Genomic DNA, 13,916 nt, shown 5'->3' with positions numbered 1-13,916 from the left:
GTAATAATTCAAAATTTGATCTAGGTTTCATTATCACTTTGTCTATGTTTAAAATGTCTTTAGGTTAAAATTTTAGGCTTTATTTTGTATTTTAATTTGAAACTGTTTGAAACACCAACAAGCTTAGCAAAAATAAGTATTTGCAGTAGAGTGTATTTGATTGTTTTAATGTCATGAAATTGTAGTACTTTGGGATCTGTCTACAGTAGAAAAAGATATGCAAATATCTAATTAAGTAAGTTTTTTTTCTTGGAACAAGACCATGAATATTAAGGCTTTTATTTGTTGAAAAAAATAACCATGTATAGTAAGGCTTTTACGTGTTTTTTTTTTTTAAAAAAGACCATATTTATAGTAAGGCTTTTTTTCTTTGAATATGACCATGAATACTGTTTAGTCTTTTAAAAAAAAAAAAAAATTTAAAAAAAGAATTGATCCACTGGAGGGCGCCCTCTTTTTTTCTTCCTGCTATTAACTTCCTGTCTCCAATTTTACTCGATACGTAAATCATTTTAAAACAATTAATATTAAACAAAATTGGGTGTTTGGTGAATAACAATTTACTACTGCACGTTGTTATGAAAACAATCTCTATTTTCGTGTCTATTTCTAATACGCATGATCAAGGTCAGAGTTCAAATGCCCGCCTCCAACCTTCAAAATGGAGGTATGCCAGTGGACTGCAAAGCTGCTCAAAAGTGACGGTTTACCGAAGAAAGAGCTGATCATGTGCTGACGGGACAATGCACCGCATTCGGTACGTTGTCTTTTGAGAATTTCGAACCCTCGATTCTCATTTTAAGGCTGCGTTTTGACGGGATCGTGCTTTGTTCGCGTCATGTAGCCCCACCCGGATGCAAACTGACAAATGTTTGCAAACCATGTGGCTACATTGCGTTTCCCATCTGAATCAAATGATCTTTATGTTTAAAAAGAAATCGTCCTATTGTGTGTTTCAGTTCCTCAACGAGCAGAGACTGCTGGGAAACATCAAGAATGTGGCTAAAACGACCAAAAAGGAGCAGCTCGTCGACGCCATTACAATCTGTCAGCAAAGTGAGTCATTTTTTTTAAATACGTATTTTCTAGTTTCTCTATCAGTGTAATAATTAAATGTCAGCGTTCAGTAGTCAAGGCAGTGCTCATTTAGCTTGTTTTTCATTGCGATCTATTCTAATTTTGAATGAAATTATTTTTAATAGCAAGAATGTGTGTGGGTAATTCACACACCCACACAAGTGCGATGAATAAACAGTACACTTATAGAATAGATACTTTTTAGGCATTGCTCATTTAGCTTGTTTTGTAATGTGATCTATTCAAATTTTAAATGAAATTATTTTTAATAGCAAGTGTGTGGGTAATTCACACACCCCCACAAGTGTATTGAATAAACAGTACACTTATAGAATAGATACCTTTTCCCTTTCCTTTCTTAAAGGAAGATTAAAGTAGCTATTAATTTTTAGTTTTAAATGTGGTTTTGGCAAAAACCATGTGACATTCAACAATAGTGCAGGGGTCATTTTGACTCTAGTTTTAACATCGTACAATATATTTAAAGAGAAAAATGGTAGCAATTCCCTTTTGGGGAAAAAGAAAATTGTTTTGAAATGATTGACTGAAAAACTCATTCAGGGGGAACTAACACAGGAAATGAATGTGGGTCACTTGTGCATCGGAACGGTTAAATAACCATTTACATGATGATGCGCCTGTTTTGCAAAGGTTTAAAGCCACGAAGACGGTGGAATCTGTCATTTTATTATTTTCATGTAATGTCTACTAAACCTACTCCTTTTGTATCTTGCTTCTTTTAAAGGTCCACCCAAGTTAACCCAATCGATGCTAAAGAAAAGGTGACAGTTAGCTGCTGCTATAAGGGGGACATTGGAAGACAGCACAATCTTTGACACCAACATCCCCTCAGGTACTCATCATTTTTGAGCAGGGGTCTTCAATTCTGCTCCTCGGGGGAAGTCTATCCAGTATCTTTTCCATATCACCCAACACATCTGAATCAAATGATCAAATCCTCAAAAGTTTGGTCATTTGATTTGTGTGTGTTGGAGGACATGGAAAATGAACTGGATAGGGGCTCTTGAGTTCCTGGCATGTCTATAATGTTGCTATCTTTTGCAGTGTGGTGAAAGACTGAGGAAAATAGATCTATTTCTTTTAATATTGGTAAGACTTAATTTAATTTTTTTTTTTACTGTTGGACTTAGTCTATTGTGCCTAACTTTTTTTTTCTTCCAGGATTTCATCTAGTCCCAAGAAGAGCTTATCACTGGATGGAAGCATCTCCCTCATCTTTGAAAGGAAAATGGGATTTTATCTCAATCCTCATTTGTGGAAAAATAAAGTCCTTCAAATGTACAATTGTATTTTGACATTTTTTTATTACAAGAAAACATTTGCACACTTAGTTACACATTGAAACTTTTTTGGCTTAGATGGTCTCCTTCATCTGTAGACAAAAAACACTTTACATTATTTTTAAAAATTCTGCCCTAAACACTTAGTCATTTTTTTTTTTAGATTCATCACTTAGAATTTTTAAAAATTCACATTTTTTCAAATCATTTTTTTTCAAAAAAGCTCATTAAACACTTAGTCATTTTTTATTCATCACTTTGAAAAATGAATTTTTAAAAATTCTTTTTTTACAAAATACTTAGAATATTTTTTTCAAAAAAAGGTCGTAAAACACTTAGTCATTTTTTTCCTTAAAAACACTTATAAAAAAAATCAACCAGAAATACTTAGTAAATTTTTTATTTTGAAAAAACATTAAAAAATACTTGGAATATAAACACCAAAAAAAAAGGAAAAAAAAGACCATTAAGGGTCTTGGGGTCTTTTTTCTCCAAGTGTTTTGACAAAGTTAAATGACACACAAATCTCTTTTATTAAAATGACTGGATGAAGAAAAAAGATGAAATCCTCCTCACCTTGGGATTGGACTTGATCTAAAAAATAAGAGGGGGATTAGTAAATTGCAACTTGAGTAAAAAAAATAAATAAAGTCAAATTAGACATTTTACAATAAATTTACCTGTCAGAAGAGTTCAGAGACGATGTAACATCAAGTGAGCAGCCTGGGAAGATCACTTGGTCCTCCAGAGTCTGGACCTGCATATAAAATAATGCAAGATTGGAATGTTTGGATTTAGAGATTCTACAATAAATTGACCTCAGAATACTGCCAGCATAGTTGAGGAATGATGCATCATCTTCAAGTGGGCAACCCGGGAAAATCACTTGATCCTCCAAGGTCTGGTCCTGGTGCGTGCAAATAAAATAAGACGGGGGTTAGTCAATAAAATAATTGGAATGTTTTGACTTAAATATTCTACAATAAATTAACCTCTCAGTAGACTGCCATCAGAGTTCAGAGACAATGCATCATCTTCATGTGGGCAGTCTGGGGAGATAACCTGGTCCCCCAGAGTATGGGCGTGGACCTGGTGCATGCATATAAAATAAAAGCGGGGTTAGTAAATTGCAATTTTAGTCAATAAAATAATGAGATCTGAATGTTTTGACTTGGATATTCTACAATAAATTAACCTCTCAGAAGACTGCCATCAGAGTTCAGAGACAATGCATCATCTTCAAGTGGGCAGTCTGGACATGGACCGGCAAAAAAAAAAAAAAAAGCAAAAGTTATCATATACTGAGACTGCCGATTCAACAAATAGGTTTAGTTTTTTTAAACTAGTTTTACTTTGAGTCGGCCCAGTTTCATCTCTTGATACCTAAAGGGTGTGCATGGTTCTGGGTGCACACAGGAATAGTGTAATATTTAACTAAGCTATTTGGGAGTTGGCAAACAATTATTACAGGATAGAGAAATCTTCCAATAAATGATCATGATACAAAATGAAAATAAGTTAGTGAGTGCTCCATGCTAATTTCCTCTTTCCGAAAAAAGTGATTAAATAAACAGACTGACGTTAGAATCGTTAGAATGTATGAATGATTTGAAAAGAAACACAGAATTACAAATTGGAAAAGGGCGTGGAGTTAGCATTACATAACTAGCATTACATACAAGACACCAGGAACTAAGTTGGACCCCTGGGTGTCATTTTTAAGTGAGCCTTCACCTGGCAAACTGTCCGTCGATATCCCGCCTTTGTTTGATTAAATGGAACGTCTTTCCCCACGACTCAACAATGGAGAGAAATCGGACAAAATACCTTAAAAGTCAAATGGAAAGCGTCTGCGAGACGCTAATGCTAAGATGGCTAGTGACACGCTGCACATGAGATGTCGAGGTTGTCATCAATCTGGCATTAAACTGACAGATTTGGTGGCGTTTTTCACTCCATTGATTCCTAAAAAATCTCACGGTAGCGTGTTAAAACTGCAGTTAATGCAATAAATCGGTTTCGGGCTTACCTAGCTTACCTCGTTTGCGTGCTAGCCGCTCGACCGGCTGCATGGAAATGGCTGCTCCAAAGGACGCGGAGCTGCGGAAGTGCGTAATTTACGCACGTGCGTCGTCAATAGGCGCAACCACGCCCATATTGTTCCGCCATATTGAATGGGGAAAAGATGGTGGCTTACTCACCGCGTTCCAAGAGATGGTTTGTCCTCTAAACATAATATCTATGTTTTGAAGATGACGTAGATTTAAAGAAATAGAAGCCTTAATGGTTATTAAAAAAGACTTATAATGTACATGGTAATTTTAAAAAAAAGCCTTACAATAACCTGGTCATTTTTAAATACTTTTACTATACATGGTCATTTAAAATAATATGTATGGTCTTTTTTTAAGTTTTACTATACATGGTCATTTAAAATAATATTTATTGTCTTTTTTAAGTTTTACTATACATGGCCATTACCAAAAAATAATTACTATACAAGGCCATTTTAAAAAAGCCTTACTATACATGGCCATTTAAAAAAAAAAAAAAAAAAAAAAACCTTACTATACAGCACCTGTGTCAAAGTACCGGCCCGGGGGCCAAATCTGGCCCGCCGCATTATTATGTGCGGCCAGAGAAAGTAAATCATGAGTTTATATTTTGGGATCCAATTCTAATGATGATGGATGTACATTACATTTCTTGATTCTCCCCTTTTTAAAATCAATCATTGCAATTTTTCAATACATTTTTCCCTTTGTGTTTTTAGTTCAAAAAGCTTTTGTTTCCATTTCAAATAAAAAAACATGATTAAAAGACATTGTCCAATACTAAGACAAAAAGCTCAACTAAACATTGCTTTAGATCCAGTAAAAAAATACTTTATAGGGCTTTTGATCCAATTATTTTAATCCAAAAAAAATCTAGATATTAGATCTAAAATGGTCTGGCCCACATGAAATGGAGTTGACATTAATATAAAAAGAAACCTCACTATACGTCATTTAAAAGTCTTACTATACATGTAATCAGGCATCAGCACAGATTAGTAAATGGCAATGAATGGCATTCAGTCTTCTATCAACATTTGAAACATAAATTTCTGGCTTTCTGGAAAGTTCTGCACATCATGCTGCATTGCCCCATATTCCATACGTAAATTCTAATTAAAACTTGTTTTAGTTGCGTATTTATCATAGCAAGTTTCAAGTATGAATTGCATTTTCACATGCATTGTAAATACTAACACTCCACAATAAAGTCATCGTTGTTGCAGAAAGTCCCTGCAGGCAACAGCTGCTGGGAATTTTTTTTTTCCATTCTACAACCCCTCCCTTTCTTTCTGACAGGGTGTCCCGTGTTCACCCTCCCAGAAGCCGAGGAAATGTCCGACACGGCGGCGGGTGACAACAAGGCCTTCGCGGCCCACCTGTCTAATGTCTACCTGAGCATATTGGCACTGTTCTGCTTCAAGCTTTTTGTCAAGATCTCCCTCAACCTCCTGACTTACTTTTACATCGTCCGGGGCAATCGCAAGGAGGCGGCCAGAATATCTGCCGAATTTTACGACGAGGCCCAGCAACGCAGTGAGTCCGTAAACTGACGTGTAGTATTGAAAATGCAGCAATTATCATCATTACCCCTGTTCTATTTTAGTATACTTTATAGTCAGTGAACCCTAAGTGATGCCTGCAGTTACATTCAACTCATTGTCTTCCATTGACAGAGCCAGACGTCCAATTCATTTGGATTAAATAAACAAATAGCCATTCTCCACTCCCAGACCAAATGGATTGGACTTCTAACATCGGTATCATTGGATGTTTTTAATATCCATTCGTTCCTGTACCGCACCGTTTATCCTCATGAGAGTCATGGGGGGTGCTGGAGCCTATCCCAGCCAACTATGGGCACCAAGCAAGTGTTAAATCTTCTTTTCAGCACATCAAGGGGTTAATTATTCCTGCAGCAAGTCACTGCAAAGCTGGCTACTCCTTTTATCTGGTATATTAATAGAACACACACCAACACATGCAGAAATGCACGCAGGCAGGCACTGGCCTACTTTCTATTCCCATTCATTCCAATCAAGCCCCCCGTCCGTCTCTGTGTTGACATCAAATCAAAATTTGTTAAGAGCTTTGAGAATGTTAGATGAATATTTTTTATCAAGAAAAAAATGTTGAAACTAAAAAAAATGCTGCACTTTCAACAAATATTTGAAAATAGGTGAATGTTTTCTGCCCGTAGGTTCCTGGACGGACCGGTCGCCACTCCACGATGCCGCCAGTCAGGGTCGCCTACGTGCACTCAGGACCCTCATCGTGCAAGTGAGGGGACAGTTTTGTTTAAAGAATTCTTACATCAGAAAAACACCTCACATAGGTGAAGGCTATCAATTGGCATTGAGGTCTACAGTGGACAAAATCTACATATACAAAAAGCACAATTATGATTAATAATTTAAGACAAACAAACCTACAAAGGGTCAAAGGTCATTTTTTTACGGTTCCAGGGTCACAATGTGAACAGTGTGACCATCGACCAAGTGACCCCTCTCCACGAGGCCTGTCTCGGGGACCACGCCTCTTGCGCAAGAGCCCTCATCGACGCCGGCGCTGACGTCGGTGACTTAAGAAAAAGTGGCGAGGTCAGACGCTTTTCCGAAGCTAACATTACCAGAGGTGTTTACAGGTCAACGCCTCAACGGTAGACGGTGCCACGCCGCTGTTGAACGCCTGCACCGTGGGCAGCGCGGCTTGCACCGAAGTTCTGCTGGAAAACGGTGCCACGGCTCGCAGTTTTGTGACCAGACTTTCGCCCATCCACGAGGCGGCTAGCAAAGGTCAACTTATGTCCTAAAATTTCAGAAAATGTGCATATTGTTTAAAATGAATATTCATGCCCTTTAATAATTAGCTACCAACCAATTCAGGATGTAACCCACCTACTGATCCAAGTTAGCTGGGATAGGCTCCAGCACCCCCTACAACATTAGTGAGGATAATCAGAAATGCGTGTTTAAGGGGTCAAAATGAAAATGAAAAATATAGATAACTATGCATGCATAAAAGCCACATATATTCTAGATACATTATTTTGTATCGCCAAGAAAATATTTTCTGTTTTCCACAGGCAAGTGTCTGTAATGTTAAAGATATGTGCAGTACGTTTTTGAAAGTTTATGAATTCCGTTAAAGTGTTTGAATTGTTCTGTCAAGGACACTGCATTTGTGTAGAGGTTCTGTTGGCATGGGGTGTCGATGTGGACATGGACATTCCTCATTTGGGGACCCCACTCTACACTGCCTGCATCTACAAGGAGCTGGAGTGTGCCAGGAAGCTCCTGAGGGAAGGTTTGTTCAGACCCATCTGTTGACATTCATCATTTTGCAATTTTCCCTCAAGTATTCTTGTTTTGTCCATGACTTTTTTACCATTTTCTTTTGGAAAAGCTTCCAGCTATTCACATCATCTTCCCTCTTCAGAACCGAATATACCTTTTTGAAAGCTCATTCGTTTATGGAATCAAATGCAATGGACGTTTATTACTGTCAAAGGCAATGGATTGGACGATACTACACAGATGAAAAAATAGCATCAGTGCTACACTAGTATATGTGTACTCTTTTTGGGTTTTTTTTTTTACATAATGGCACATTTGAAATAGCTTTGTAGTACCATTCCAGACAGTTGAACTAAGAATGTAGACATTTAAGACCAGTCTTTTAGGCTTAAATTGAGTTTCCATTTCAGGCGCTAACGTCCAAAAAGGCAAATCCCTGGACTCTCCTTTGCATGTGGCAGCCGAGAAAGACTGCATGCCAGTGGTGAAGCTGCTTTTGTACTTTGGCGCTGACATCAACGCGCGGGATGGCGACTGTCGCCGGCCTGTGGACGTGGCCCCAGCCAGCAGTTTGACAGAAGGCTTCCTACTCCTCTATGAAGGTAAAGTTGTCTTGTTTATTCATGGAGCACTTTTCCTTATGTTTGTGTTCTATGTGTTTGCAGCCTCGCCACGCCTGCTGAGTCTGCTGTGTCGTCAGTGCATCAGGAATTGTATCGGCCGGGATCGACTTCACCTTCTTTGCCATCTTCCCCTGCCTGGCCCTATCCGAAATTTCCTGCAGTACCAGTAACAATGCACAAACGGCAAAAGTGACTTGATGGTTTTCATCCAAAAGAAACACCCCAAGTCATGCATGTTTTGGAGTGAGCTAGCAACAAATCTATTGTGTTTAATGGTTATCCTTCAAAAATATATATATATATTTTTTGAAAATTCATATTGAAATACGTTATTTTACATTGTATAGTTTATTTTTTTATTGTAGAATATTAAAAACTGAATAAAATAATGTATCCAGGCGGCCTGGCAGTTGTGTGGTTTGTGCATTGGTCTCACAGCTCTGCAGTTCTGGGTTCAAATCCAGGTATGTCCACCTGTGTGGTGTTTTTAGCTGGGATTGGCTCCAGCACCCCCTGCGACCCGAATGAGGATAAAGCGGGTCAACAAATGAGATGAGATGAGATTCCATATAAAAGTACCACAATTGACCACATGGAGGAAGCAAATATCGCCGAGGACATTCTTAACACCCCCGAAAGAGAGAAAGAGGGGTTGCCATGGAAACACACAACTCAACGTTGACTTGATGCGTGACGCTGGCTTGCTTTAGAATTAGGCAAAGCAGCTCCCCTATGACAAAGGACCGATGACGACGTCACGTAGCAAATAAGAAAAGGGTTATTTTAGTTTGTGCGGTGGAAGTTGCAAAGAGAGCTGGCAAAAAATAGTAATAATAACATGACGGGTCTGCCCAGGGACGTCACAAGATGGCTGCAGAGTCTCGAGTTGACTGTCCAGCCAGGGAACGTACGGAGGTAAACAAAAAAAATCAGTCGAATCTTATTTTCTGAACCGCTTTATCCTTATTATGTTCGCGGGGGGTGCTGGAGCCTATCCCAGCTGACTTCGGGCCAGAGGCGGGGGGACGCCCTGAATTGGTTGCCAGCCAATCGCAGGGCACAAGGAGACAAACAATCATCCACACTCACACTCATACTTAGGGGCAGTTTAGAGTGACCAATCAGCCTACCATACAGGTCTTTTGAATGTGGGAGGAAACCGGAGTACCCGGGGAAAACCCAAGCATGCCCACAACCTGCATCATGCAAACTCCACACAAGTGGACCGACCTGGATTCAAACCCACGTCCGCCAATGTGAGGCCGGCGATCTAACCACTCACCCGCCGGGCCACTCTACAATTTAGATATAAACATGAAAATACATGTTAACATTGCAAAAATAATATGTACCAGATTTAGTTTGTACTCGAGTATTGTGTACATGACCCCCTCATCAAAATAGTTATTTTCCCTTAGTAATTGATTGAAATTATTTTTAAAAGATTATTATAACATTATTTTAAGACATATTCTAATTTTAAAGGTTAAATACGTTCAGTGATAGTTTTAAACGATTTTAAAGAAATGTATACACTTTACAAAGTTATTGAAAGTAAATTAATGAAATTAAAATGAGCAAAACTAATACAAATACATTAGCAACAGACTTTTAATTCACAGAAGTATAATAAATACACATATAATCATATAATCAGATTCTACTCACATCTTGGGTGCGACATCAAGCATGGAACGTGGTTGGTAATTGGACCCAAATGCAGGGAAGCAATCACTTTGACAAAGACGTGGAGTGTTCTAATAAAACATTACTAAGGGCAGGAATCTTACAAAAATAACAAGGACTTAGAAATGGAATCACAAAAACAAACCTGACAGAAGACATAGGGGTGGAAACGAGGAACATGGAATGGTAACATGGCATGGAGTAAACAAAACAGACGATCTGACAATGTCTAACAAACACGCAGGTTTGATAACAAAATACATGCAGCTGGTTACAAGAGGAAGGGAAGTCTGGAGGGACACAAGAGGCAAAAAGCAAACAAACAAACTACCCATCAAAACACAGATTGGGGTACTTTTGTAAACCGCATCAGTGGGGACATTAGTTGACTTTCCTCCTCACGGCAATTATATGTACAAAGTATTTAATTGCCCTATTTGCGTACTTTTCAAGGTGAAACCCATTTTTTTCTTTTTTATTCTGCTGCCCAGAGATTTTTCCAGTGGCTACCATGTGGCCGAGATATTTTGTCATTATTATCCCAGGGATTTTCAATTGCATGCCTACAACAAGGGAGCGTCATTTTCTGTCAAACAGGACAACTGGAACAAGATACGTCGGGTAAGAGAAAGAAAAACAATATTAAGGTGCTTCCAGTCATTATTTAACCTGTTATTTTTCATTTAAATGTTGAATTCTCTTCCCCGTTGGCTCAGGTCCTTTAAATGCCATTAAGGTCCCGCACATCTGTCTCTTTTCAAATGGACCAATCAGCATCTGTTTTTGTGCTGACAGACAGTGCAGAGGCTGCATCTGCACCTGACCGAGAAACTGGTCTACGGGACCATCCACTGTAAACCAGGAGCGGCCGAGTTGCTGGTGCAGCAGGTGTATAGTATCCTGACCAAACACAGGTAACACTTTAAGCAGTATCTTTGATGAGGTTTTGTATCCCATGCAATCGTTTCACCTATTTTATGGAGCTCAATTGAGAGTAAGTTCTCATCCAAAGATCCTGGCAACAACTATATACTTGTAAATGCTTACAATTCCAGCAGGTCATGGATGACTGACAATTTAATCGTCAAATTCATTCCCTCAGGCCTCGAACAACTCAAAACCTTGAATTGGACTTCTCTGACCAGAAGTACCAGCAGCTCCTCCCCCCCGCCGCTCGCTCCACAGCCAGTTCAGCCATAAAGAGCAACCTGAGAAAGACAGAGGTCATGGCTGTGCCAGACCTCATCGCCAACGGGAGGAGGGCCGAGGACATCATCTCCAATCACCTGCAGGACAAGATTGCAGAGAAGGCAGCGGCTGAACGTGGTGAGTCCAACCCTCTCTTTGTTGACCGAAATTCACTCTGATAGAACGTGTTCTTTGTCAACAGAGCGTTCAAATAAATTAATCAATCAGATGACCAGGAATAATTGGAGTCCAAATGAAAAGCACTCATCTGGTAAGGCTACTTTTTGTACTGTGCTGTAACCGAAATGTAAAAAGGTGGAGAGAATTTACTGTACACCAACGCATTTTAGGTGGCAGTAGCTGATGGTGTATTGGTCCATGCGGCTGACTTCTGTGCAGTCAGCGTGAGATCGATTCCCACTCAGTGGTGGTGTGGTTAGGAGTGCGAGTGGTTGTCTGTTTCTGTGTGCACTTTGACTGACTGGAGACCAGTTTCGGGTGTAGTCCGCCCGTTTTCCCAAGGTCAGCAAGGGTAGGTGTTGAAAATGGATGGATGGAACATTAGGTGAAACTTTTATTTTGTAAATAATTAAAATGTTTTTTGTTGTTGTTGTTTATTGTTCCATGGTCCTCACACAACTACCAAGTAAACCCAACATTTTAGACTTTTTCATGTGCCCTGTGTGTACGTGTGCTTGTGTGTTTGTGTGTGTTTGTGTGTGTTTGTGTGTGTGTGTGTGTGTGTGTGTGTGTGTGTGTGTGTGTAATGTGTGTGTGTGTGTGTGTGTGTGTGTGTGTGTGTGTGTGTGTGTGTGTGTGTGTGTGTGTGTGTGTGTGTGTGTGTGTGTGTGTGTGTGTGTGTGTGTGTGTGTGTGTGTGTGTGTGTGTGTGCCACAGCATTTACTTTTTGGGGATTTCTTAACTTGTATCGTTTTCGTATCTTGAGTCAATCATTTGCAAAAAAAAAAACAAAAAAAAATTGTAACCTGAACATGTCGTACATATAGGCATTCGTAAGTAGAGGTGTGACTCTACCTGCTTCTTTGTGAACCCAGCCCTAACGTGTACTTTTCCTGTTTTACCAGTTTTGTGCTTCAAGTCACCACTGAGTGGTGCCAATGTCTCGTATAAGACCATCAAAGTGAACCAGCCTGCCAGAAGACTTCCGCAAAGCTGCTAAAACAGACACCATGTTCGAAACATTTGCCAGATCTCTCTAGGACATGAAATATCTGACATTGTTTTTTTTTCAAAACACCCAAGGATCTATGATTTTATTTTTTAGTCATGTATTTTTTGACAAGTCACATTTCCTAAAACTGATCCCTTAAAGATCTAAAATAGATTGTTGTTTACTGAAAAAGCAGAAATAACCTCAAATAACCTGCATCGTAACTTGTAGACATTACGTCATAAGATTCGGTTTAAGAGAACCGCAAGATGGCAGCACCGCCAGAGATGATTGAAGTCAATCGCATCAGCCTGTAAATAAAACAACATCCACCCAATTCACAGGTTGTTAACTCCACTTATTTTTCCTTTTATTTACCAGTTAAAAATGGTGTTTCTTAAATGACTTGAAAATCAAATAGATAAACCCTGCCTACCATTATGGAATGTGGCCTCAGCTGGCACCCCGTGAATATTACTGCATTTTGTAGTAGTATTTCATATCAGGAATAGATATAATGAAGAACTCAATGACTGCAGAAGAGATGCAAAAGGACCAACTAAAGTAGCATGAACAATGCCCTTTTTAGGCATTTGCAACATAAATTGTTTGCAAGCCTGAATAAAACCTGTAAAAAATAGCATCCTGGGATGCATAAATAATGTCTTTTATAAAAACACTTCACATCCATTTTAAAATGATTTCATTTGCTGACAGTAGCATGAACTGACATCCCTAAACCTGTCATCTCATCTTGTTTCCATGGCAGCATAAAGCCTCCAGTCTATTAGCGACCATCACTGAGGATCCGCAACCGCTCCTCTATTTCTTTCAACACTGAAATACATTGCCGCTAGCCCGGGCTCAGTTGCCGTGGTGACGACGTAGCAAAACCCACACCGGTCCGGTAATAAGCTTACTTTGAGCTGATTGAGGCCTACGCCACACACCCGTTTGGTAAGATTTTACTCTAGCGTGTTGACGCACTAAAAAGCGCTAAGTGGGTGGTTCCCAGTAAAATGGAACAGCCAGACGATGCCTGAAATGCCCGAAGAAAGTGTTTCACCATCTGCCGAGTTTTTCTTACCACACACACACACAAACACAGAGAATGGGTATAAAAATAAGGATCACCCTCATCCCACTCCCACTACACAAAAATTCATTGATTACCAAAGCTGTATTATCCTAGGCTATAGAAATATTTCTGGACAATTTAGGTATTTCATATGATTGGTGCATGTGAATTCTACATTATTATTGATTGATGTTTAATATATGACTACAATTTTTGATATTTTACTCGTATTTTTACACTTTTCAGTCATATGGTAGGCCTTGTGAACACAATCTTTTAATAATACTTTACTTTAACTCATTGGCCTTTGTCTGATGTGCTTATCATACTGGGGTAATTAATGATTCATAAAATTATTTATAAAATAATTTTGAATACTTTAATAACCAAAAAGGGTTGTATCATCATTTAAAATATTCTTGAGAGGTTCCCAATAAAAGAT

General features: G+C 38.9%; 2 protein-coding genes and 2 long non-coding RNA genes across 10 annotated transcripts in view; 3 read left to right on the top strand and 1 right to left on the bottom strand.

Annotated features, from left to right (window-relative positions):
- Positions 1-12,737, top strand: part of spata4 (spermatogenesis associated 4) — a 49,439-nt gene extending 36,702 nt beyond the window's left edge. Inside the window, exons 2-7 of one of the 4 annotated variants that reach the window (XM_077732294.1) lie at positions 9,174-9,266; positions 10,529-10,658; positions 10,833-10,951; positions 11,140-11,363; positions 11,428-11,496; positions 12,311-12,737. In XM_077732294.1, the coding sequence (XP_077588420.1) occupies positions 9,190-9,266; positions 10,529-10,658; positions 10,833-10,951; positions 11,140-11,363; positions 11,428-11,496; positions 12,311-12,405 (714 nt within the window). In that variant the 5' untranslated portion in view covers positions 9,174-9,189 and the 3' untranslated portion in view covers positions 12,406-12,737. Of the gene's footprint in view, positions 1-9,005; positions 9,267-10,528; positions 10,659-10,832; positions 10,952-11,139; positions 11,364-11,427; positions 11,497-12,310 lie in introns of those variants that run through there. The other 3 variants (XM_077732295.1, XM_077732293.1, XM_077732296.1) reach the window with 3 other exon arrangements.
- On the top strand, positions 609-2,382 carry LOC144207625 (uncharacterized). Its single transcript, XR_013328736.1, has 5 exons — positions 609-757; positions 960-1,056; positions 1,823-1,930; positions 2,143-2,187; positions 2,260-2,382. It is a non-coding gene; the product is annotated as an uncharacterized LOC144207625 (long non-coding RNA).
- Positions 2,763-4,486, bottom strand: LOC144207451 (uncharacterized). 4 transcript variants are annotated; one of them, XR_013328663.1, is made up of 6 exons: positions 4,206-4,486; positions 3,574-3,630; positions 3,371-3,467; positions 3,197-3,285; positions 3,059-3,135; positions 2,763-2,972 (listed from the first exon to the last, which is right to left on the bottom strand). It is a non-coding gene; the product is annotated as an uncharacterized LOC144207451 (long non-coding RNA). The 4 variants fall into 4 exon arrangements; XR_013328665.1 differs by having other exon boundaries at positions 4,408-4,480; XR_013328664.1 differs by having other exon boundaries at positions 3,574-4,343; positions 4,417-4,459.
- On the top strand, positions 5,743-8,619 carry asb5a (ankyrin repeat and SOCS box containing 5a). Its single transcript, XM_077732291.1, has 7 exons — positions 5,743-5,968; positions 6,633-6,712; positions 6,898-7,005; positions 7,077-7,227; positions 7,604-7,738; positions 8,139-8,330; positions 8,394-8,619. The coding sequence occupies exons 1-7, from the start codon at positions 5,767-5,769 to the stop codon at positions 8,519-8,521; spliced, it is 996 nt and encodes a 331-aa protein (XP_077588417.1). The 5' UTR covers positions 5,743-5,766; the 3' UTR covers positions 8,522-8,619.
- Positions 12,738-13,916: the final 1,179 nt, after the last annotated feature.

This window comes from Stigmatopora nigra, chromosome 14 (assembly GCF_051989575.1).
Source record: "Stigmatopora nigra isolate UIUO_SnigA chromosome 14, RoL_Snig_1.1, whole genome shotgun sequence".
NCBI classification, from domain to species: domain Eukaryota; kingdom Metazoa; phylum Chordata; class Actinopteri; order Syngnathiformes; family Syngnathidae; genus Stigmatopora; species Stigmatopora nigra.
This window is presented reverse-complemented; position numbering and strand designations above follow the sequence as displayed.